We start from the raw sequence: 23,950 nt of genomic DNA, 5'->3' as shown, positions 1-23,950 counted from the left end.
ATTATTGAATAGATGTAACATTTACAAAGATAAGTAAGGTAGAGAGCATAACAAGTCAGTGAACCCCTATGTAGCTAACCCCCGGGTTAAAAAGAGTAATATGTTTATCTTTGAGGTTCCCCATGTGCTGTTCACTGTTCCATCCCATTCCTTTTTCTTTTTTTTTTTAATTTAATTTTTTTTAAGTTTACTTCTTTATTTTGAGAGAGAGAGACAGAGTGAGGAAGGGAGGGCAGAAAGAGGGAGAGACAGAACCCCAAGCAGGCTCTGCGCTGTCAGTGCTGAGACTGATGTGGGGCTCAAACCCACAAACTGTGAGATCATGACCTGAGCCAAGATCAAGAGTAGGATGCTTAACCAACTGAACCATCCAGGCACCCCTCCTTTTTCTAAGTAAACACTATCTAGAAACTTCCATTAGTTTTATAGAACAATGGAAGAAACTTCCATTTTGTTTTATAATTTTACCATTATTTTATCCCTAAACAGTATATATCTTCTTTTGTTTGTCATGCATGTTAAAATTATATAAATCATGGTGTAGGTATTCTTCAAAACCTTGTTTTTTGTGCTCAACATTGTATTCCTAAAAAACTTTCATATGGGTACATGCTGCTATAACTTGTTCTTTTCTCAGCTACATATTATGAAGTTACCAAAATTTATCCATCTTATTGACAGTCAACATTGGGGTATTTCTGGTCTTTTGCTCTTACAGACAAGGCTGCTATGAGCTTTCATCCACCTGTGCAGGTTATTCTAGGGCATATTTAAGATATGGAAAGTTTGGGGGTTTTTGGCTGGCTCAGTCAGTGGAACATGCCACACATTGGGTGTAGAGATTATGGGACCTCTTAAGGGACATCTGGGTAACTCAGCTGGTTAAGCATTCGACTTCAGCTCAGGTCATGGTCTCACAGTTCGTGAGTTCAAGCTCCTCATCAGAATCTGTGCTGACAGCGCAGAGCCTGTTTGGGATTCTCTCCCTCTCTCTCTGCTCCTCCCCTCCTTGTTCTCTCTCTCTCTTTCTCCCTCTCCCTCTCCCCCTCCCTCTCTCTCCCTCTCTCTCCCTCTCTCTCCCTCTCTCTCCCTCTCTCTCCGTCTCTCTCTCTCAAAATAAACTTAAAAATATTTTTTAAAAAATTACTTTTTGTATTTGTTGCTGGCCTATAGAAATGATATTATTTTTGTATATTGTTTTGTACAACTTATTAGCTCTTATTAAGCTTAATAACTAACGTACAGATGTTTTTTAGTTTCTTAAATAGCAGTCATCTGTGAATAATGATGGTTTTGTTTGTTTCAAATTCTTATACCTTTTATTTCTTTGTCTTACTCTGTTGTTTTCTTATTGTTGAATTGTAAGAGTTTCTTTTACATTTTGGATAGCACTTCTTTATCAGATGTGTCTTTTGCAAATATTTTCTCTAGTCTGTGGCTTGATTTCTTATTCTCTTGACATTGTCTTTAGCAGAGTAGACATTCCTAATGTTGATGAAGTCTGTTTATCAATTATTTCTTTCATGCATCACACCGTTGGTGGTATATTTAACAAATAATTGCTATCCCCATGGTCATCGAGGTTTTCTCCTTGTGTTATCTTCTATGAGTTTTATAGTTTTAAGTTTGACATTTATATCTGTGATACAATTTGAGTTAATTTTTATGAAGGTTGTAAGGTTTCTATGTCTAGATTCTTTTTTTTTCATATGGATGTCCCATTTGTTCCAGCACCATTTGCTGAAGAGGCTGTCTTTGCTTTATTGTATTGCCTTTGCTTCTTTGTCAAAGATCAGTCAAGTTATTTATGGGCATCTATTTCTGGGCTCTCTATTCTGCTTCATTGATCTATTCTTTTTTTTTTTTTTTTAATTTTTTTAAAAATGTTTTTATTTATTTTTGAGACAGAGAGACACAGAGCACAAGCAGGGGAGGGGCAGAGAGAGAGAGACACACAGAATCTGAAGCAGGCTCCAGGCTCCGAGCTGTCAGCACAGAGCCCGACGCAGGGCTCGAACTCACGGGCTGTGAGATCATGACCTGAGCTGAAGTCGGACGCTTAACCAACTGAGCCACCCAGGCGCCCCAATTTGTTCTTTTACCAATATCATCCTGTCTTGATTATTGTAGTTTCATAGTAAGTCTTGAAGTTGAGTAGCATCAGTCTTCCAACTTTGTTCTTCTCCTTCAGTATTGTGTTGGCTCTATTGTGGGTCTTTTGCATCTCCATATAAATTTTAAAATCATTTTGTTGATATCCATAAAATAACTTGCTGGGATTTTGGTTGGTATTGCATTGAATCTATAGGTCAAGTTAGGAAGAACTGATATCTTAACAATATTGAGTCTTCCTATCCATTAAAATGGACTCTCATTCCATTTATTTAGTTCTGTTTTGTTTTTTTATTTCATCAAAGTTTTGTAGGTTTTCTCATATAGGTCTTGTACATATTTTATTAGACTTATACCTGAGTATTTCATTTTAGGGTGCTAATGTAAATGGTATTGTGTTTTTAATTTCAGATTCCACTTTTTTATTGTTGGTACATAGAAAAGCAGTTGACTTTTGTATAACAACCTTGTATCCTGCAACCATTCTATAATCACTTGTTATTTCTGGGAGGGTTTTTTTTACCAGTTTATTTGGATTTTCTACATTAATGATCATGTCGTCTACTAACAAAGACAGTTTTGTTTTCCTTACCAATCTATGTACTTATATTTCCTCTTCTTGCCTTATTACATTAGCAAGGACTTTTTTTTTTTTTTTTAACATTAGCAAGGACTTCTAATAAAATGTTGGAAAGGACTAATGAGAGGGAACATCCTTGCCTTATACCTGATCTTAGTGGAAAAGCTTTGAGTTTCTCATCATTAAGTATAATGTTAGCTGTAACATATAAGGTGTTGGGGGCCTGAAATAAAGCAGCCAGAGTGGAGGGGAGGATCCATGTAGGATATGGCACACAAGAAGACTAAACAGAAATTGTAACTGATTCTTTTTCTGTCCCTAATTTTGCCTAACTCCAAAACTTGTTTGGTCTTTGGTTTTCTCCCTAAAGAGTCAGCTATATATCTCAAGTTCATATTGATATGTAGTAGAATGAGTACAGGCTTTGGCTGCAGAAGACCTGAGTTTGAATCTTTAATTTCACAATAAGGTGTGCGCTTTTGGGCTATTTCCTAAGCTTCAGTTTCCTTATAAATGGACACAGTGAAGGGTGGTCATAAGGACCAGCGATGATGGGAAGTGCTTACTCACGTTCTGCAGACTATAGCTGCCACTGCTGCACTCTGCTATACTTTCTGATTATTGCATTATTAGTAAGAGACCCCTCATGATTGGTCGTCATGGCCAAACTGTTTTCTTTCTCTCTCTCCCTCTGGCCAGACATCTGAGTCACAGACGTGGGAGTTGTCTTTACCTCTTTTCCCGGCTTTATGGTCATGCTGAACTTGTCCGGCACCTCTTTGCATGTGCTGTTCTTTACCCAGAATGCTTGTTCCTCTTTCACCCCCCTTCTACCTGATATGGATATGCCTGATGTGATTTCCCCCGTTAATCCCTCCTTTCTCTGATATCTCATAGCACCTTATATGTCCCTCTGTCGCAGTATGATTGTATTGTTTTATAATTGATTGCATGTGTATGTGTCTTCACCAGCCACCATCTGTGGATCAGGAACTGTGCCTGGTTGTAGCCTCAGAAGGCAACATACGGTATAGACTTGATAAAAGTTTATTGAACTATGGAACCTTGAATCCATGCTTCAAACTTCTCCTCTACTACCTATGCCATCACCCCTGTGAGAATGTAGAATGGCAAGTGTTTCTTCCTAAAACCCTAAGCCCAAGTTGCTACATTTTATTCTGAGGAGAGATTGACTGGGTTCCAAGCTGAACATGAAAGTCTGTAGCTTGAAATGGAGCAACAGAAGCATTAAGTAGGGGATTTTGAGGAAGCAGAGTATCCGTGAGGATGTACAAGTCTTCATAGTAAGATGTTGATGCTGTACGAACTTTTTTTGAAGAGAGGAGAATGGGCAACCTCAGTGAATACAAGGACCACTAGGGATCTAAGAACTTGTGTGTTCAAAGTTTCCTGGATCCTCTGTTGAACCAAGTCCCAACCCGTTGCCACCACCACTAACTACCATCATTGCTAAAGGGATAGACTGAAAGGAGGATAGCTGTTGGTTTGGGGCTAGGGTGTGAGATTCACAATGGATCTGCCCTGGTCCCTGTGCTGGGAGGCCAGGGTGAATGTCATCCTGTGTTTTAGAAGTTCTCTCTTAGGCCTTCATTAAGGCAGCTGTGTTGGCATCATTACTCCTTCATCCAGCCCCATGTGTCCAGAAACATTGCTCTCTTTGGTCGTTTGTAGAGCTTATGGGGTCCTTCTTGAGTGGGATTAGCTCTGCCAAGTTTGGCGTGTGAGCTAAAGTTGTTGTGGGCGGCCCTATTGGACTCTAGATTAATAGGATTAAACATGTGCTTGATGAGAGTAAAAGGTTGTACATCATGACAGTATAATCTGATTGTCTTAAAAAGGAGGCGCATCTTCTCAGCGTCCTGGGTGCATTCCACTAAGGGAATAGCCTTGTTCCTTCCCGCATTGTCAATTGCTTACGTTGTATGAACGATTGATTACCTCTTGCGGTGCTCAGTCTGAACCAGTGCCTGGGTGGTGCTGGCTCCTGATCTTGCATCTTCTGTGTCCCTTTTCAAGGAAGATATCTTGGCTGTTTGTTCTTCTGAGAGGCAGTTGAGAACAGAATTTCGGGGAAACGTAATGATCCAAGAGGAGACAGGAAGTGGGAGAGGGGTCATAGAGTAACGTAATCTCTGCTTTCACTTGCAGGCCACTGCTGATACTCAAGAAAAAGAAAAACTCATCACACACTTGCAGGAGAAAGTCTCATCCTTGGAGAAGAGACTAGAGCAGAACCTGTCAGGAGAAGAACACGTGCACGAGCTCCTGAAAGAGGTAGCTGGCTCTGTTAGGGCAGCCACTGCTGGGAAGGGAATGGTAACACCGGAGATTTCATGCAGTCACAGAGCTGCAGGGCCAGAGTCCACAAGCAGCCGGGTGGGAGAGCGCCCCCTCCAACTTTTGATTGTCCTGCTTCCAGCAAAAACAGCCCTGTCACCATGTGTACCATGCTTCATTCAGAGATGCTTGTGAATGAACAGCATCCCTCCCAATCGCCAATAAACTCCACCGGTGATATATGCCACTTGGGCTATCTTATCTTACCGCCCTGTCCTCTTCCACCCTTTTGCACTTTCCGGTGGCCAAGGAAAATTTTTACCATCTGCCTGTGGTGTGAACAAGAATGGCCTTCAGCAGTGAGGGGACTCTCCTTCGCTGAGGGAGGCTGTTGAGCGGACTGGCCTTTTGCCCGGTGGTGTAGGTGAACTCACTTTCTCATCAGGCCTGAGCCCACTGTCTGCCCATATCCTACCCCTCTTTCCCTTTGTATCCCAGTGACTGGCCTCACCATGACAAAGGTGGCACGGCCAAGACCTTGGGCCCAGATTAGACCCTCCCTGTCTGCACTTAGTTTCAACTAAATATCTCCATCTCCACTGCCACCGTCGTCCTTCAGGGCTTCCAGTTGCTCTAGCTGAGTTCATATCGGAAGTCTCCAGCCTGCCCTACCCAAAATAAGTCTGTCCTTCACCCCTGACAGTCTTCCACGCTCCCTGCCTAACTGATATTCCTGACTGCCTCATTCCCTTAACCATTTTCCCCAGCTCCCCTACAGTCTACAAGTGTGTATACCCTGGGTTCTGGAGTGTATTGATTTCTAGAATCAGACTGCATAGGTTTGTGTCTTGCCTGTTCTACTTACCAGTTTGTGACTTAGAGCAAGTAACTTAATCTCTTTGTGTTTGTTTTCTCCTCTTTGAAATAGGGTTGATAATTGTACCAAACAAATAGAATTGTTGTTAGGCTTCAAGGAGTCACAGTATGTGAAGTGCTCAGAATGAAGCTCTAGAACATAAGTCTCAATGTATTTCAGCTGGTAATATTATAATCATTGTTGTGCCATCATCGTCATTATTATAAAGCTTAGTGTGCATAGGAGTTACTTGGGGAGTTTTTTTAAAGTGTATATTCCTGCCCACAGATAGCCTGTTTTCAGTAGGCCAGGTGTAAACCTCCAAGTTTAACAGCCAGGTACCCCTCCGCCAATCAAGTTAGTCTAATGCCAATGTTTGGACAGCCCCACTTTAAAATATATAGCCTACAGGGGTGCCTGGGTGGCTCAAGGTTGGTTAAGCATCTGACTTCAGCTCAGGTCACGATCTCATGGTTTGTGAGTTTGAGTCCCACATTGGGCTCTCTGCTGTCAGCACAGAGCCTGCTTCGGATCCTGTGTCCTCCTCTCTGCCCCTCTGCAGCTTGTTCTCTCTTAAAATACATAAATACACTTAAAAAAAAAATACATTGCCTGCAAAATTAAATTCAGTCTCCTTTCTGCAGCATAAAAAGCTTCTCATGATCTGGTCCTTTGCCTGACTTTCTCGTTTTGTTTCTTGACCTGAATCCACCATTGCTTTAGCTTTTTGGAAGTTGTAGTTCCCTGAGTGCCCCAGGCTATTTCACTGACCTTCCCTCTGCCTAGGTGCTCCCTCCCACCCCTGGCCACCTGTGAATTAGGAAGCCACCCACTTTCCTGAGGCGGCGAGTGTCCTGCACAGGGCACCTCTGTGGGTACTTACTGCACTCTGTAATCTTTTTGTTAGTCTTTTGTCCCAGCCTCAAGGACTAAGGACTGTGTCAAATTTATTGCATACTTTTTTTATTAAATGTTAATGCTTTTTTATTTTTGAGAGAGAGAGAGAGAGAGCATGAGCCAGGGAGGGGCAGAGAGAGAGAGAGAGAGAGAGAGGGAGACACAAAATCCGAAGCAGGCTCCAGGCTCTGAGCTGTCAGCACAGAGCTCGACACAGGCTTGAACTTGGGAACAGCGAGATCATGACCTAGGCCAAAGTCGGATGCTTAACTGAGCCACCCAGGCGCCCCTCTGTGTATACTTTATGTAATGTGAAATTCATCTCAATCAGCCCTTATTTTTGTTAATGCATTTGTGTCCTTTGTGTCTTGCACAAATCACAGTATATTGTAGGTATCGGTGAGTATTTATTCAGTGGGAAAATGACTATTTTCTTATACTCTTCCTTCAACTTACAGAAAACAGTTGCTGAGCAGAATTTGGAGGATACCAGACAGCAGCTCTTGGCAGCCAGAAGCAGCCAGGCCAAGGCCATGGACATCCTGGAGACTCGGGTACTAACCTCACTCTTAGTGATTCCCATGTCTGGGTGGTAACCTGGTTGGATGACGTGGTTGTGGGAGAATCCCCTGGGGTCAGAGGTTTTCTTTTCTTTTCTTTTGTAATGTTTATTTTTGATAGAGTGTGAGCAAGGAGGGGCAGAGAGAGAGGGAGACACAGAATCTGAAGCAGGCTTCAGGCTCTGAGCTGTGAGCACAGAGCCCGAGACGGGGTTCAAACCCATGAACCACAAGGTCATGACCCGAGTGGAAGTCAGACGCTCAACTGACTGAGCCACCCAAGCACCCCAAAGGTTTTCTTTTAAAGGCACTGTTTTGGATCTTACTTACACATGGTTGAGTTAGTCATTTTCTTCATTCTTGCCACATTGCCACCGTTGTTCCACACAAAATTGTTCTCGTTTGTTCATTCCCTTTTATCCCCAGTCCCTTCCTTCCCACAGGAAGCCATTCTAATGTGGTTAATAGAGATCCTTTTGTTGTTGGGTTACCTTAGAATTGGCGACCTTGTTTTGTGTGCACGTGTGTTAATTTATGTGAGTGATGTAGTTCCACGTCCACTGTTCCTTTCACCCGCCCCATCTTCTGGCTGTGTCCACTGGATTGCGCTCACTACACCACATTGCGGTCATCTGCCAGGCGCTGGACGTCCAGATTGCCACCTTCTTCCTGTCACCACAGAATACGTGGCAGCAAATAGCTCTGTCCTTGTCGCCTTGAGGGTACAGAACGCATATGACCTAATGTGACTAAGTAGGACAAGAATGTTCCTACAAGGGCTGCGCTTGGCTCTACTCCCCCAGCATGCTTGAAGGGGTCCTATACCTGCTTTGCTGTCTTTTCCAGCCATTTATTTATGTGTTTATTTTGCCAGTTTAATGGCGTGCAAAATGGTGGAAAGGGTAAGGGATCTCTGTGGAGCCTCTTTCTTTAGGGCACTAATCCCGTCCTGAGGGCGGAACCCTCAGGACTCGAGCGCCTCACCTCCCAAAGGCATCACCTGAACACCTCACCTCCCAAAGGCATCATCACCTCCTGTCACCATCACATCAGACATTAGATTTTCAACATGAATTTGGGGGACACAAACATTCAGACTATCACAAATGCTTAGCTCATTTAAAAAAAATTTTTTTTAATGTTTATTATTTTTGAGAGACACAGACAGAGATAGAATACAAGCTGGGGGAGGGCAGAGAGAGAGAGAGACACAGAATCTGAAGCAGGCTCCAGGCTCTGAGCTGCCAACACAGAGCCTGATGCGGGGCTCAAACTCACGAGCCATGAGATCATGACCTGAGCTGAAGTGGGATGCTCAACTGACTGAGCCACCCAGGCGCCTGCTTAGCTCATTTTAAAAATCTTATTTCCTGATAAAAATATTCAAAGGTGTATTATTTCTCAGCACAGCTTTGTTTGCTTTATTAGAATTCATTTCTATTTCTGAATTTCTATTTTTTATTGCAATAAAGTACGTGACATAAAATTTATCATTTCAATATAGTTTCTAGTGTACAATTAGTGGCATTAAGCACATTCAGACTATTGTGAATCCACCACCACCATCCGTGTCCAGAACTTTTTCATTGTCTCAAACTGAAATTCTGTCTGCATTGAATAGTAACTTCCCATTCTCTCCCACCCCCAGTCCCTGGCAGCCACCATTCTACTTTCTATCCCTATAAATTTGACTACTGTAGAAACCTCATAGTAGTGGAATCTTACAATATTTTTGTCCTTTTGTGTCTGGCTAATTTCATTTAACATATGGCCTCAAGGTTCATTCATGTTGTAGCATGTGTCTGAATTTCATTCCTTTTTGAGGCCAAATAAGCCAGGGTTTTGTTGTTTTTTTTTTTTTTCAGTTTTTTTATTTTAAGTAAACTTCATGCCATGGAGGCTCAAACTCATGACCCCAAGATCAAGAGTCACATGCCCTCCTGCCTGAGCCAGCCAGGTGCCCTGAGGCTGAATAAGCCTTTTTAAAAAAGGCTTTCTTTCTTTTTTATGTCTGTACCACATTTTGTTTATCTATTCATTTGTCGACGGACATTTGGGTTATTTCCACCTTTTGGCTATTGTGAATAATGAACATTAGTGTAGTGCTGTGAACAAGGTTTTTGTGTGAGCTTTTACTTTGATTTCTGTTGGGTTTCTGTCTAGGAGTGGAATTCCCAGGTCATATGATAACTCTGTGCTGAACCTCTTGTGGATCTGAATCTTTCTGGAGCTCTGCCTCTAAATTGGGACCTGAGTAGATCCTTTCTGAATTCAGGAGTTTAAAAAGCTAGGTTTCAGTTCTGGCTCTACCATTAATAAAATTTGCGATATTGGACAAGTAACGCTATCCTCATCTGTGGAAATAATGCTGTTCTCAGAGAGTTGTTGCAGTTAAATCTTACATGTGAATATGTATAAGGAGCCGTGAGACCTAAAAATATCCTCCGCCCATTGGGTACCTACCTCTCCGTGACAAAGCTGCAACCTTCCTTGTGTTTGTTTTCACGATAAACTTCCTCAAGGTCAAATGTTATTCAGCGAACAAGAGGACTTTATAAGGGAAATTGGCAAAGACAGCTCAAATCAGATAAAAATGGCCCGTTGGAAGATCTGGCTCTGCGGACAGGGTGTCGTCCCATCTGCGGGGCCGGCCTAGCGTCCTAGTGCGGTGCCGGGTACACAGTCAGACTCGGTTGATGTCTGTAGAATGAGTGAAAGTTTGTACGGTGAGCAGTCATCCCGCTTCCTGGAATCTGTCGAAAGGAAGTGGCTCAAACCAGGTCAAAAACTGTCGAGTGAAGACGTTAACTGTCTCAGACAGGAAAGCGGGAAACAACGTGAGCGCCAGCACAGGAGGCAGTGGGTCAGTAGATTGTGAAACATCCCTTAAGGAAATAATCCAGGTTCTCGAGGCTACATTGAAACACGAAAGGAAACTTGAGTGAAGAGGAGAAATACAAAGTTTGCCTAGAATTATTTTTTTTTAAAAAGTCACAAAAATAGACTGGAGGAAAAGAATGGTAGACTAGTGGTAATGATATTTAAGCGGATTTGATTTTTAAAGCCATTTGTTCCCACCCTGTGACTCCTTCTGAATGAAGACGCTCCCTTTCCCCCTCAGGTGCAAGAGCTCGAGCACAGCTTGCAGGCTTCTGAGGAGAAGCTGAAGCACAGCGGTGACGTTGTGGCGGCTCAGGAAGCTCAGATTCGGGAGCTTGTAAGTGGTGGTTGTGGCTGCTGGGCTCTAGGCCCTTGCTGCTTGCTTGCCCTTCACGCCTTTGCAGTCACCCCAGACTCACCCCGGTGAGGTGCTAGGACCTGACCTCAGATACGCTTGTTGAACTGGGTGTGAGCAGGAGGGCAGCCGTGGTAGAGGGAGTCCGGACGCACTACGTACTGAAGGATCTGAGTTACCCAAGGAGGGGGGGACTGGCTAATTGCCATCTGATGGCTGGCCGTGGGGCCCGGCCTAGTTCTGGGACTATTAGAGGCGGTAACTCTGCCGGCAGTCAGACCTCAGCTTGCGGCCAGGACTGAGGAGAACTTGGCAAGGGGTTTGGCCAACCATTGCAGCCCCAGGTGGGGTGTTGAGTTAGGAGCTAGAGAAACGAAAGCATTATTTATTGTATGTTGGCCGTGCCAGTCACTGTGCTAAGTATTCTGCACGTGTTGTATTTAGTCCTTGCTATAGACCTAAGAAGTACGTACTATTCTCATTCCCTAGAGGAAGCTGGTTCAGAAAGACTGGGTCACTAACCCAGTGGTCATGGTCTCCCTGCTGGTAAATGGCAGAACCCACATCTTTTTTCAGTCCGAGCCCTTGTTCGTCGTCACTGTACTATACAGACCGTCCATGATTTATAATGGCTCAACTTAAGGATTTTCAGCTTTATGAGATGAGAAATCAGTACGCACTGAGTAGAAACTATACTTCAAATTGTGAAGTTTGAGCTTCTCCTGGGCGAAAGGTGTGCGATACAATATTCTTCCTCGATACCAGACTGTGGTGGGGAGCCGCAGCCCCTGGGCAGACTTTCTGTTTGTCACTTTCAGTGCAGTATTCAGTAAATTACAGGAGATATCCAACACTTTAATATAAAACAGACTTAGCCCAATTGTAGGCTAATGTAAATGTACTGAGCATTTATTTATTTATTTATTTATTTATTTATTTATTTTATTTTATTTTATTTTGAAGTAATCCCTACATCCAGCATGGGGCTTGTACTCACAACCCTGAGATCAAGAGTCACGTGCTCCACCAACTGAGCCAGCCAGGTGGCCCTCTTTTTTTTTTTTTTAAAGTAGCCTAGACTACTTTATTAATTTGTTAATTTTATCTATTTATCTTAGAAAATGCACTTGAGCAGGGGAGGGGCAGAGAAAGAAGGAGACAGAGAATCCAAAGCAGGCTCCGTGCTATCAGTGCACAGCCCGATGTGGGGCTCAGACTCACAAATCGTAAGATCATGACCAAGCTGAAATCAGTCATTCAACCAACTGAGCCATTCAGCGCCTGTGGCCTAGCCTACTCTTAATGCTCAGAACTGGGGTACCTGGCTGGCTCAGGCCGCAGAGCATGCAACTCGTGATCTTGGGGTTGTGAGTTCAAGCTCTACGTTGGGTGTGGAGATTACTTAAAAATAAAATCTTTAAAAAGTAAACTAGGCTAGGCTGAGCTATGATGCTTGTTTTGACTTAATACCTTCAACTTACAGTGAGATTGTCGGGTTGTAACCCCATCGTAAATTGAGGAAGATACGTATTGCCTCCCCAAGAAAAGCCTCAGCCATAGAGGGCAGTACCAAGTAGGGTGAAGGAGGGCTGTATCTTAGGACTGACTGGTGCCCTAAGCTGTCCTCCCAGCACCAAGACCAGTCCCAGACTCTAGCTCCTGAATAGCCCAGGGGTGCCCGGCAGGGCTGCAGGTGGAGACCTCAGCAGCGCCCAGGCCAGAGAGCAGGAAGGAGAGTTGTTGCCACTGGACACCCATCTTTGGGTCACCAAGGGGCAGAACGGATGAGGTCCTCACTGTCACCATGAATACTGTCCTCTGCAGGCCGCCGCAAACAAGGAGAGCAGCCAGGCACAGCAGCAGGTCCTCGCCCTGGAACGGCAGTGCATGGAGCGCGTCCACACACTGGAGACCCAGCTCGCTGCCCTGGAGAGCGCCCGGGTGGCCGACCAGACCGCCGCAGAGCGGGAGGTGGTACGTGAGGAAAGGAGTGAGCTTTGTGAGCACCAGGTTCACACGTTGCTGGGCCGCCGGGTTGTTGACAGGAAGAAGACCAGCCTCCCTCTCAACAGAGAACCACTTTTTGGAGCAGTTTTTATCTTTCCATCGAGACACCTGCTCATGAGAATGGATGTAAAAAGGCTGCTTTTTATAAAACCCCAAACAGATGGGTTTTCTTTTCTTCTGGGCTGCGCAAGGACTTGTGCTTCCTGACCAATCCTGTCGGCCTCCTCCCCTCTTTCTGCAGTGTTCTTGTTCCTCCCTCATGGCTTCTCCCTCTGATTCCTCACCGTCAGAGTCAAGTGCCATATTTCTTCTCGTGAGGAGGGTAGCTGAGAATTTTCCATTCTCCTCTCCCACCCCTGCAGGGACACAGGAGGTGGGGTGCATTCGTAAAGGTTCCATGTCTGTGGGACTGTGCCCAGGGGAAATAGGGAAACGCCCTTTTCGTTTTATGTATACTTTTCTTAATTTGCAGAGAGAACTGGAGCAAGAAAACGCAGCCCTTAAAGAAAGTAAGAATGAATGTGAACGTTCTTTGCAACACCACCAACTTGAACTAAAGAAGCTCAAGGTATTTATCTAACGGCGTCCATGTGTCACAGCAGTGGCCCATCTTTTATACGTGTATTGGGAGCAGCCCAGTGAAAGTCCTGTACTCAGAGTGGAGAAGGCGTGAACTGGCATTTGTTCAACAGTCCCTTAGACATTTGTTAGAAATCTCACCTCATTAAGTCCTGTCGTGATCCAGGGTGGGAGGAGGAATTATGCTCACTTTGCAATTAACGTCATTGAGGCTCCACGTATAAGTAATGCGTCTGAGTTCCACAGTTAGTTCCAGGTGGTGCTGGTCTGACTTCACGCATCCAGCCCTTCCTCTGTTTCATCGTCAGCAGCTTCCTGAAAGTCATGCTGTCAAACCACTGGTGGTGTTGATCTTTCCAGCGAGATTAGCAAAACAAGGGCTTAACTTGTCGTAAGGACCCCATCTGTTTATGTCAGAGACCACATGTAGAGATGAGAAACAGTCTGCTGGATTGTTACCCTTTCCCTTCTGAGAACTTGATTCTTTAATCAGATTCTTTAATCAGACGTTGCCCCCTTCACTCCCTGGACGTAACTGGATGCAGAGAGTTTCTGTCACTTTCTTACAGGCCTCCAGCCTCCTCTGGCCCCGTTTGTAAGAGCCCTTAGATGATGGATCATTGCAGTACTTGCCCAGCTTGGTCACGACACAAAGATCTTGTGGATCTTTTGGCAGAGACCTTCTCTGGGAACACCCAAAGCTGTGGGTCTGCATTAAGTAAGCTTTCAGTAATAGTCTCTGCTAAGTTAGGTGCTAAGGATGTAGTGCTGTATCGTGGGAAACGTGTACTTTGGTGGCAGATATTTTCTCATGCATTCCTTCAGCAAACAGTGGAGTACCTGTGGGCTCTAGTGTAGGTGCTGGCATGTGGCATTGAGCAAAACAGGCAAAATTTCCCTCCGGTGGCGCTTGTAACTAGATAATGAACAACTGATAAATAGTCGTAAGTGCAGTGCAGAAAGTAAGCAAGTGTGAAGGACAAAGAGGAGAGAGGAGAGGGCTCTAAGGTGGAGGTTAGGGAGGGCTTCCGTGATATTTGAGCAGAAGCTCTGAGTCATGAGAAGGGGCCAGCAATGTGAATGTTTGGGAAGGAAATATTCCAGAAGAAATAGCAAATAGAGGGGACAAAACAGAAGAGACTCCTAAATATGGAGAACAAACTGAGGGTTACTGGAGGGGTTGTGGGAGGGGGGATGGGCTAAATGGTAAGGGGCACTAAGGAATCTACTTCTGAAATCATTGTTGCACTATATGCTAAGTAATTTGGATGTAAATTTTAAAAAATTAAAAATTAAAAAGAAAGAAATAGCGAATAGAAAAGCTCTGAGGCAGGGACGCCTGGGTGGCTCAGTCGGTTGGGTGTCCGATTTTGGCTCAGGTCATGATCTCATGGTTCCTGCATCGGGCTCTGTGCTGACAGCTCAGAGCCTGGAGCCTGCTTCAGATTCTGTGTCTCCCTCCCTCTCTGCCCCTCCCCTACTTGCACTCTGTCTCACTCTCTGTCTCTCTCAAAAATAAACATTAAAAAAAATTAAAAAACAAAAGAAAAACTTTGAGGCAGAAAAAACAGTTCAGAAAACAGCACCAAGGCCAGTGTGGCTGCTGCTCAATGGGCTCAGGGAGAAGAGGAGAGGAGCCAGGCAAGCAGACTTTGGGAGTTTTAAGCAAAGAAGTGATGGGAGAAGTCTTAAAATCATTATTCTGGTTCTTTGTGGAGCATATTCTGGAAAGGAGGCAAGTACAGAAGCAGGAAGTCCTGTTCAGAGGCTCAGATATTACATTGCTTACCATGTTTAAAGGCATAAAAGACAAAATCACAAATTTCAGCAGAGATTTGGAAACTGTACTAAATGGAAGCAGTTTTAAAAGGGAAACAAATTAGAGTGTGGGAGCTGGAAAGTGTAGAGCTGAGACCCCAATGCAGTAGGCACCCAAAAGGCACAAGGAAACTTTTGAGGGTAATGAGTATTTTCACGGTTGTTACTGTGGTGATGGTTTCACCATAAGCCATCACATTCCACACTTAAAATATGCGCAGCATAGTGTCAGTTATACTTCAGGAAAGTTGTTTTAAAAAATAATATGTTTAACAACAGATTAGCACTCATAAGAGAATTAGTGAGACAGAAGAAAAGGCAGAATAAAATACAGAAAAAACATGAAAAAAGACAGGATGCTGCAAGGTGTTTGATCACCTGTCAGTGGGGGCCCAGAAGGGAATGTAAATGTGAGGTCAAAGCAATTATTGAAGCAACAGTAGCTGAGAATTTTCCAAATAGCTGAAAGCTGTCAGTTCACAGGTACAGGTGTGAGAATTCTTACAAATCCAAATGGGATAAATGTTATTTTTCCTTTTTCTTTAAGTTTATTTTTTGTTTGTTTTTTTTTTTTTCTGTTTTTTTGAGAGAGAGAGAGACAGACAGACAGAATGCAAGCTGGGGAGGGGCAGAGAAAGACGGAGACACAGGATCTGAAGCAGGCTCCAGGCTCTGAGCTGTCAGCACAGAGCCCAACGCAGGGCTCGAACTCATGAACCTGGGCCCAAGTCGGGTGCTCAACTGACTAAGCCACCCAGGCACCCCTAAGTTTATTTTTTTTAGTAATCTCTACACCTGATGTAGGGCTCAAATTCATGACCCCCCAAGATCAAGAGTCACATACTCTTCCAACTGAGCCAGGCAGGCTCTCCCAAGATAAGTTTTGAAGTCTGTACCCGGACACAGCATGGTAGTAGAACTATAAAAACCAATAAAACAGAAACGAGGAGTGGAAACCAATTGACAATAAATTTCATATTAAAAAAAAAAAAAAAAAAAAAAACCCAGAAACGAGGAATTAGTCACCAACAGATTTGCCCTAAAGGAAGTGCTAGAGAGCATCATTCAGGTGGAGGAAGATTCTAGATAGGAGGACAGAAGATAAAAGGCAATAAGAAAGAATAAAGGTACACAAAAAGAACCAGAAGATCTGTCCTACAGTGTGTCCATCACGGTCCAGTCAGGATAAAGGAACCAGACCCATTTATTGAAGTGAGAATTCGTGATCTCATGTAAAGCTTTTAGTCCAGCGCTGAAACAGGCAAAAGATACTGTGAAGGTAGCCACTGCAGAAACAGCTACAAGTAAGGGAACAAAGCAAAGAAGGTTGAATTATTAAACTTAGGAATTAAGACAAAGGGCCCCACAGGTCTGGCACTTGGGCCTCTGAGCAGGGGACGCTGTTGAGCGGGCGCTGGTGTGCTGGGGGACAGGGCAGCCGGTGAAATCAGCCCCGGGGGCTGGGGAACCTGCAGAGCGGATGCAGATGCGGCTGCGGGAAGACAGTGCCTTCTTGCCACCGCCAGGGCAGTGCAGACTGCTCGCAGAAGCGGACAGGAAGGAGCAAGGCTTTTGCTGTGTTCTCCTGCTTTCCAGTCTGCCTCGAGCTCCTCCTGTTGGCAGAGGCTCACATGGAACCAGCTGGACGAGCAGAAATGTCATTTGCAGAGCCTCAGACCAGATGTAGCATCGTCGCAAAGCAGAGGATGAGAGGGGCAGTGGGGCCGATAGGCGGGAATAAAAACTGGCGCACACAGGCTGTTTAGAAGTGTGGTTAATTTTCAAATGTTTGCGGAATGTTCTCGATCTTGGATTTCTAGTTTAATACTATTATGATCAGATCATACACTAAATGATTTCAGCCCTTTGATGTTTACTGAGGTTTGTTTTATGGCCCAGCCTGTCATACAGAGTCTATTCTGGTAAATGTTTCAGTGCGCTGCTGCTGTGAGGGGAAAGCATTCTGTAAATGCTAATTAGATCAAGTTGGGTGATGGTGTTGTCCAAATCTTTTATGTTTTCTGATGTTTCTTTTTCGTCTCCTTGTTCCATCAGTTAGTAAGAGTGATGTGTTAAATCTTCAACTGTGATCACAGATTTGTCTCTCTCTTTAATCCTGCCGGTTGTCAGTCTTTGCCTCAAGTGTTTTGAAGCACTATTTTTAGGTGCATACCTATTTAGACTGCTGTCAGGGAACACACTCCCAGGTGCAGGGAGCTGCCACACATGGGTAGCCTGGTGGCTCCTGCGGCCAACCCGGACTGTGCCGGGCAACCTCGAATCCCACAGTCCTGGGTTGCATGCGGCTCTGGCGGTAGCAGACTTTAGAGCCACATAGACCCCGTCCTGTGTGCCAGCCTAGCCCCTCACCGGCTGACTCTTGAGGGAGTCTAGTTTCCCTTTTTTCAAAACTGAAGATAATAACCCTTGACCTCGAGAGGATTGCCCCGAGGCTCGAGCGTGACCGTGGATAAAAAGTATCCCATGCAGTTCCTGGCATGGAGGTGCTTTGAGTCTCTGGTTCCTGCCCTGACCTGCTTTCCTGCCTCGTGCTCTGTCTGCTGGCCGTCCTCTTAGACACCAGCAGTCCGAGCTCTTCTAAACCTCCCCGGAAAAGCCTTCTGCCACCTGCCGCTTGGACTCACAGGGCCACGTTTCCGTAGCTGCTTCTCCTGTATCAACACTGCCTCCCCCGATGAGGGGTATTGTCTGGCGCAGCGCGGGCTCCTGCCTTTTGAATTCAGACGCTAGGTTTCCTCATCTCTACTCGAGATGGACGCAAAGAAAGGTCAATTCTGACAACTCCACAGTAGGAACCAGAATCCCCCTGGCCAGGAGGCTGGCGTCTCCTTCCATCAACTCACTTGTACCGACACAAATTGAAAGGTGTCATAGGGGAGTTGAGTAGCTCCCAGAACCAGAAAGACTTGTCCGACTGGAACTTGGGGGTGGGGGGCGCCTCAGGTCTCTTTCCTTCCTGCATCATGCTGTTTCTTGCCCTGTCAGTTACCCAGACGCTTGGCCTTGCTTTTCCCCACGATACGGATGGCGGCCTTCAAATCGGGTGGTCATCACAGCAGCAGCTCCAAGCTGGTGACATGCCAGCTTAGGAAAGAGGGCTTCTCCTTGGCTTATCAAAAAGGCTTCTGATGTAAAAAGGGATTCTGATTGGTCCATCTTAGGTGACAGAGCCACCCCTTGAGCAAATCAGTTTGGCCAGGGGGCTGCAGTACTTCAGTTGGCCAGGCCTGAGTCCCATGCTTCTCCTTGTAGCCGCAACATGGGCAGCCCTCCAGAACTGCAGGGTGGAAGTGGGGAATAGCAGTGATGAGGCTCTTATCCCCCAAAACGGTGTGATCTGGGGTAGACACAAACCACAGATGTCCCTGACCAGAATGTAGGCACCTGAGAAGTCTAGGGGTTGATCGGTGAGCACGGCATTCGTCTCCGGGAAGAGGACCGGTGATGTGTCTGTCCGTCTGTCAGGAGGTGGTTCCTGTGCTGTGGGGCAGGCCAGGGAGGCAGCCCGGCTCCATGTAGAAAATTTTCTGGGTGGTACAGTCTAACATCCAGAGGCTTGGCTCTAAGCTCAGATGCTGGCTTCAGACCTGGCAATGCCACTTACTAGCTGTGGGACCAGAGCATTTTTCTCTTATAAAATGGATAATTTTGATGAGTCTGTGGCATTTTGCCCTGCCCTATTTAATTCAGTAATTGCTGATTATTTTTCCCATAATTGGGTTGTTCCGGTCCACTAGTCCATTCACATGGCCTGAGAATCTTCCTTCCTATTCTGTGTTGATTTCATCAGACCAGCTCTTCTCTTGGAGTTCTGGGTCCCCTAACCGTGGCCCGAGGACTGGCTGGTGTGCCCATGGGATCCCCGAGCCTCGGCGGTTTGCCCTTGTGCGGAGAGGTCGGTGGGTTGTACACCAGGACAGCTCTCAGAGGCATACAGACGGCACTGCAGCGAGAGGGCCGTCCAGGGCCCTCGGGCAGCAGGAAGAAAATCTGTAGGATGGAGGATGGCATTCCCCCAGTGGGCGGCACATAACGTGCAGTGAAACACCCGTGAGAGGCGTTTGGGGGCTCAGTGTCCCACCCGTTTTCTGGATTGTAGGAAGAGTGGAGCCAAAGAGAAATTGTGAGTGTCGCAATGGCTCAAGCCCTGGAGGAGGTGCGGAAGCAGAGGGAAGAGTTCCAGCAACAGGTAGGCCCCGTTTGACCCTGAGGCACGGGCCAAAGGGTGGTGTGTTCCAGCCTCGGGCAGGACCAGCCTGCCTCCCCGTGTGTCCCCCTCCAGGGGCTGGACACAGGTGTCAGGAATGCCAGGAACTGTGTGATTGATGACCCTGAGGTCTCTAGGAAGGTGGGAGAAAACCATCATAAAGAAATCCTCACCCCACGGGATGGCCTTTTTGGATGTTTGATGGCCGGTTACTGTTGTAAACCTTGCCTGGGGAAAAGCCCGCATCCAGGTGCCTCCTGGGCTCTGACTCTGAGGGGCATCGCTGCCCACAGGCCCCGGAGAACGCAGTACAGCTGAGCCCTCAGCGAGAGGGTGGGCAAAGCTTCCTTTCAAGACAGACTCAGCATCGGGCCCCAGACCTTGTAGGGAATGGACTCTAGGCCTTCAGTGAGTCCTTAACATAAATTCCAGTCTCAGTTGCATCTGCAAAGACTTTAGGATAATTACACCTTTCAGATCATAGTGAGGTCATGTGTATCAAATGCTAGGCATGTCACAGGTACTCAGGACACGGAAGTCATGGTTATGACAGCTTGGGGAAGGCTGGGCAGAACAACCACATCTATGGTAGGCCCGCTAGTGGTAGGCTGGGGGGGTGGGGGGAGGGCGGCCCGTGCAGGGCCCTGGCCCCAGAATTGTGCTATGTCCGTAGGAGTAGAGGGTAGCCTACGGTTTGTTCGAGGCTATAGACTTCAGGGAGGGATTCCTGGGGGACCCTGGGTAGCGGAAAAGTGGAGATTTCTTTTGGGGGAGATGCGGTTACTGCTGCCGGCCTTCTCTTATGTTGGCTTTTCTGTCCAGGCTGCTAACCTCACAGCTATAGTAGATGAGAAGGAGCAGAGTCTGCAGGAAAAAGCTGAAGCGATTCTCCAGAAAGAGCAGGAAATTTTCCAACTGAAGAAAGGTGAGGAGTTTGCCCCTGCCGAGCCCTCTCACCTGCTCCCACCCAGTACCCCTGCCCTGAAGTGGCCTGGTCCTGAAGCAGCAGGAGTCACTGGTGCTCCCCTCTGCCCGGCCTAGGTCACGACTCTGCCCTGTTGCAAATGCACCAGCTTCAGAGCGAGCTGGAAGCCCTGCAGAGCCTTAGGGCGGAGGAGTCCGAGGCTGCCGCGGGGTTCGACGTGCTGAGACTGGCCGTCCCGGAGCAGGGGTTGACACGCTCAGTTCCCGAGCCTCACGTAAGTCATCTGAGCCGCGGGCCGGTGTGACGGCAGCAGGACGGGGCTGCCTGCCATAGTTTGCCAGTAGGAGGCGGTGGGAAGACAGGGAGGAGAGCTGGCGCTCACTAGCTGTGGGATGTCGGGCAGGTCACCTCCGTTTCTTTAAAGTAGGGGTGCCTACCTGACTAGGAGCTCGTGGGTATTGAGGAGCCCATCGGATGTGGCGTCACGTGTCCGTGTTCAGTAGGGCCCTTTCCTTCCAAGCACGCTCGCTGCACGGAAAACTGCCTGTCCCCCTGGAAGGCGCCGGACAGGATCTCTACAGCCCAGGTTTGGTCCCTAGCCAGCTAGCTGCCTGTTCCGGCACATCAGCCCGCACCTTTGGAACCAGTCTGGGCCCCTTTCCCCATGGACCTGTGGCTTAGCTTGACCATTACCTTGTCCGTCCTGTAGGCGGCCTCGAGGGCCACGCAGGACCCCGCGTACCAGCTTCCGGCTGCAGAGGGAATCCCAAATGGTGAGGTGGGGGCTGTGGAACTAGGGCAGCTGCAGAAGGAAAAACAGGACTTGGAGCAGCAACTCGTGGAGAAAAACAAGGTGAGAGTGCGCTTTACCTCAGCTGTTGATCTCCCCGCCCTCTCCCTGTTCTGGGCCTAAAACCGTTCAGTCCCTTGTCCGAGAGTTTGACTGATGCCCCCGGGCCCCTCTTGGGAGAGATCTTACCTCTTCACCAGAAGGGCTTCTTCCTGGACTTCCACCTGTGCAGTCTTCCTTTCACACCTCCCCCACGCTTGAGGTAACGTCCAGAGTATTTGCGCTCAGGCAGTAGTGAGGCCAGATGTCACAGGTGCTGCTGTCACCAGCTGGGTCATATTGGACCCATCACCTTACCTCTCACTTCCTTTCTATGGCTGTGAAATGACCCAGTGATGCCTGTCTTCTAGCGGTTTTACTGGCAGGGGAGGGCATTGGGGTATGAAATGAAAGTTTGTTAGCTGTCCTGTGAAATTTCACGTATTTGGTAGAGGCTTAATAAATGTCCCGATTCCACCCACTCCTCAGGCCCCTGCACCTGCAAGTGCAAGGTCTCCTTTGATCCTGGTTTCCAAGTGCGCTGGGAAGTTAAGGGTGCTGGCTGGTCACTGCTCTGGCCTCCAAAGTGTGATTGTGGGTGTGTATTTTTTTAGATCTATAACAAAAGGAAAAAATGCTCATTCTCACTTACACATGTGCATTTAATCTTACTGTGAAATGTAAACTACAGAAAAGCGGACAAACTCCCTGTGCCCAGGACCCAGCCCTCAGACCTCCTCTCTAAGTGGCATTCACTCCCTCAGAGTCCTGCCTCTACTGCCCACTTTGGGCGCCCACATCCTTATCTCAAGGCCAGACGGCTCCCTGGAGCTCTAGATTGTGTCTGTCTCCGTGGCAGTGTCTACAAGGCATCTGCGTAAACTGTCCAAAGCCCAACTTCACATTCACCGTGCTGCCTAATGGGGGCTGCTCTTGTCTCAGTAAACGTAAAAAGTAAAAATCTTAGTATCATTCTCAACGCCCTTGTTTCTTACACAAGCAACATCCAAACCATTAACAAATCCTTCTGGCTCTCCCTTCAAACTATACCCCAAATGGGCTGCATCTCATCCCCACCACTGCTGCCACCGTAGGTGGGGTTACCATTTCTTCCCTGCAGGCTGGTGTTGGGCTTCTAATGGTTTCCCTGTCACCACCTCTGTACCAGCCCTCTGATGACTTCCCCTGTCTCTAAATATAAGCCACATCCTTGCAGTGGCCCACAAAGCCCTGTGTGGTTTGGCCCCTTAGTACCTTTGTACTGCACCCCCTCTTAGCCACATTGGCCTTGCCTTTCTGTGACTGCCAAGCACCCTCCCGCCGCAGGACCTTTGTACTTGCTGAGCCTTCTGTCTGGAATATCCTTCCTGTAATCCCCTCACTTCCTTTGTGATGTCATTTTGTTAAGGAGGGCCCCCCTCCACCTCCCCACCCCCCCTCCCCACTATGCTTGGCAGCCCTCACCATCACCACCAGAACTTCCTGTCCCCTTACCAGGCCTCTTAATACCTTCTTATGTAATGTACGGTCACTGACATTTTCTCCTCCTGAGAGCAGATATTTTTCATTTTTTTCTTTCTTTCTTTTTTTTTTTAATGTTTATTTGTTGGGGTGCCTGGGTGGCTCAGTCGATTGAGCATCCGACTTTGGCTCAGGTCACAATTTCACGACTCATGAGTTTGGGCCTCATGTCAGGCTCTGTGCTGACAGCTCAGAGCATGGAGCCCCCTTGGATTCTGTTTCCACCTCTCTCTGCCCCTCCCCCGCTCATGCTCTGTCTCTCTCAAATAGAAGTAAACATTTAAAAAAATTAAACCAAATGTTTATTTATTTTGAGAGAAAGCAAGAGACAAAGAGAACAAGCACACGGGGGAGGGGGAGAGAGAGAGGGGGAGAGAGAATCCAAGCGGGCTCTGTGCTCATTGCGGAGTCTGACGTGGGACTCGATCTCACAACCGTGAGATCATGACCTGAGCAGAGATTAAGAGTTGGATGCTTAACCAACTGAACCACCCACGTGCCCCTGAGCATTTTTCTTCTTTTGCTTCTTGCTTTTCCCCAGCCTCTAGGACAGCATCTGCCTGTAGTAGGGATTTAGTCAGTACTTGTTAGATGAGTTAATCAGTGAACCAAAATCCTAGAAAATCAGGTAAAATTTAAAATACATAAAATAGCAAATGTACTTTTGGGTGAATGCCAGCCTCGTGGTCAGCCAAGAGAATACAGATTGAAACAACACATTATCATTTATAAAATGGGATGTGTTGGAGGCCATTTAATGTGCTTGACGGGAGCTGGGTCTGTGGCAGAGCCATCTCAGTCCTGCGGAGAGACTGGACACACGTTAGAGAAAGGGAAGCTGCTATTACTGCCGTGTTCAAAAATGGAGGCTCAGCGCCGCCCTAAGGCATGGGGCATCCCCTCGAGTTACTGTCACATTAGAAGTTAAAATTAAGGGGGCACCTAGTTGGCTCAGTAGGTGGTGCACACGACTCTTGCTCTCAGGGTCATGAGTTCAAGCCCCACGTTGGGCATAGAGCCTACTTAAAAAATAAAGAAGTTAGGGAAACCGTGGAAAGCTATGAAAACTGTGATAAATGAAAAACACACACTATTCACAATTCCAGCTACTCGGTGCAAGATCAGTGACTCAGACCTGAAGGTCACGGGAAAGACTAAGTTTGTGAGACTTTGGAGAAATGTTTAATGTTTTTTCCTGTATTGCTGATTATACAGTAAATTTTCTCATTGGGAAAACAGAGGTTAGCCTTTTTAGTGATTAACGGAGTGTGTAATAAATTACACTTAAAGCTCAATACTAATTAAACTCACTAAAAATAAAATAAAATAGAGAAGTACAGAAAAACCATGACCGTTTACACTGTTCCAAATAAGCATTGAAAATGGTATTTCCGGAGCAGTGGTGAGGGATCGTAGCACGTAAATCTCATTCTGAAGGACAAGTCTACTGTACAGAGGTGTTTCCAGACGCAGGCACCTGAAGCAGTCCTGAGGGCTGAGCCCGT

General features: G+C 46.5%; 1 protein-coding gene and 1 long non-coding RNA gene across 4 annotated transcripts in view; one reads left to right on the top strand and one right to left on the bottom strand.

Moving 5' to 3' along the window:
* GOLGA1 (golgin A1) overlaps positions 1 to 23,950 on the top strand; it is a 47,691-nt gene that overhangs the window by 18,734 nt on the left and 5,007 nt on the right. For both annotated transcript variants that reach the window (XM_003995864.6, XM_006939457.4), the window contains exons 11-19: positions 4,862 to 4,987; positions 7,202 to 7,297; positions 10,425 to 10,520; positions 12,363 to 12,512; positions 13,018 to 13,113; positions 19,063 to 19,152; positions 19,993 to 20,095; positions 20,212 to 20,369; positions 20,805 to 20,948. In XM_003995864.6, the coding sequence (XP_003995913.2) occupies positions 4,862 to 4,987; positions 7,202 to 7,297; positions 10,425 to 10,520; positions 12,363 to 12,512; positions 13,018 to 13,113; positions 19,063 to 19,152; positions 19,993 to 20,095; positions 20,212 to 20,369; positions 20,805 to 20,948 (1,059 nt within the window). The remainder of the gene's footprint in view (positions 1 to 4,861; positions 4,988 to 7,201; positions 7,298 to 10,424; positions 10,521 to 12,362; positions 12,513 to 13,017; positions 13,114 to 19,062; positions 19,153 to 19,992; positions 20,096 to 20,211; positions 20,370 to 20,804; positions 20,949 to 23,950) is intronic.
* Positions 7,523 to 22,355, bottom strand: LOC109493968. 2 transcript variants are annotated; one of them, XR_006588949.1, is made up of 6 exons: positions 22,179 to 22,355; positions 21,424 to 21,540; positions 21,075 to 21,303; positions 20,789 to 20,897; positions 9,767 to 10,216; positions 7,524 to 7,972 (listed from the first exon to the last, which is right to left on the bottom strand). It is a non-coding gene; the product is annotated as an uncharacterized LOC109493968 (long non-coding RNA). The 2 variants fall into 2 exon arrangements; XR_002148501.3 differs by having other exon boundaries at positions 7,523 to 7,972; positions 21,424 to 22,355.

This window comes from Felis catus, chromosome D4, assembly GCF_018350175.1.
Source record: "Felis catus isolate Fca126 chromosome D4, F.catus_Fca126_mat1.0, whole genome shotgun sequence".
NCBI lineage: Eukaryota > Metazoa > Chordata > Mammalia > Carnivora > Felidae > Felis > Felis catus.
Note: the sequence above shows the minus strand (reverse complement) of the source record. Positions and strands in the feature narration are given on the sequence as shown.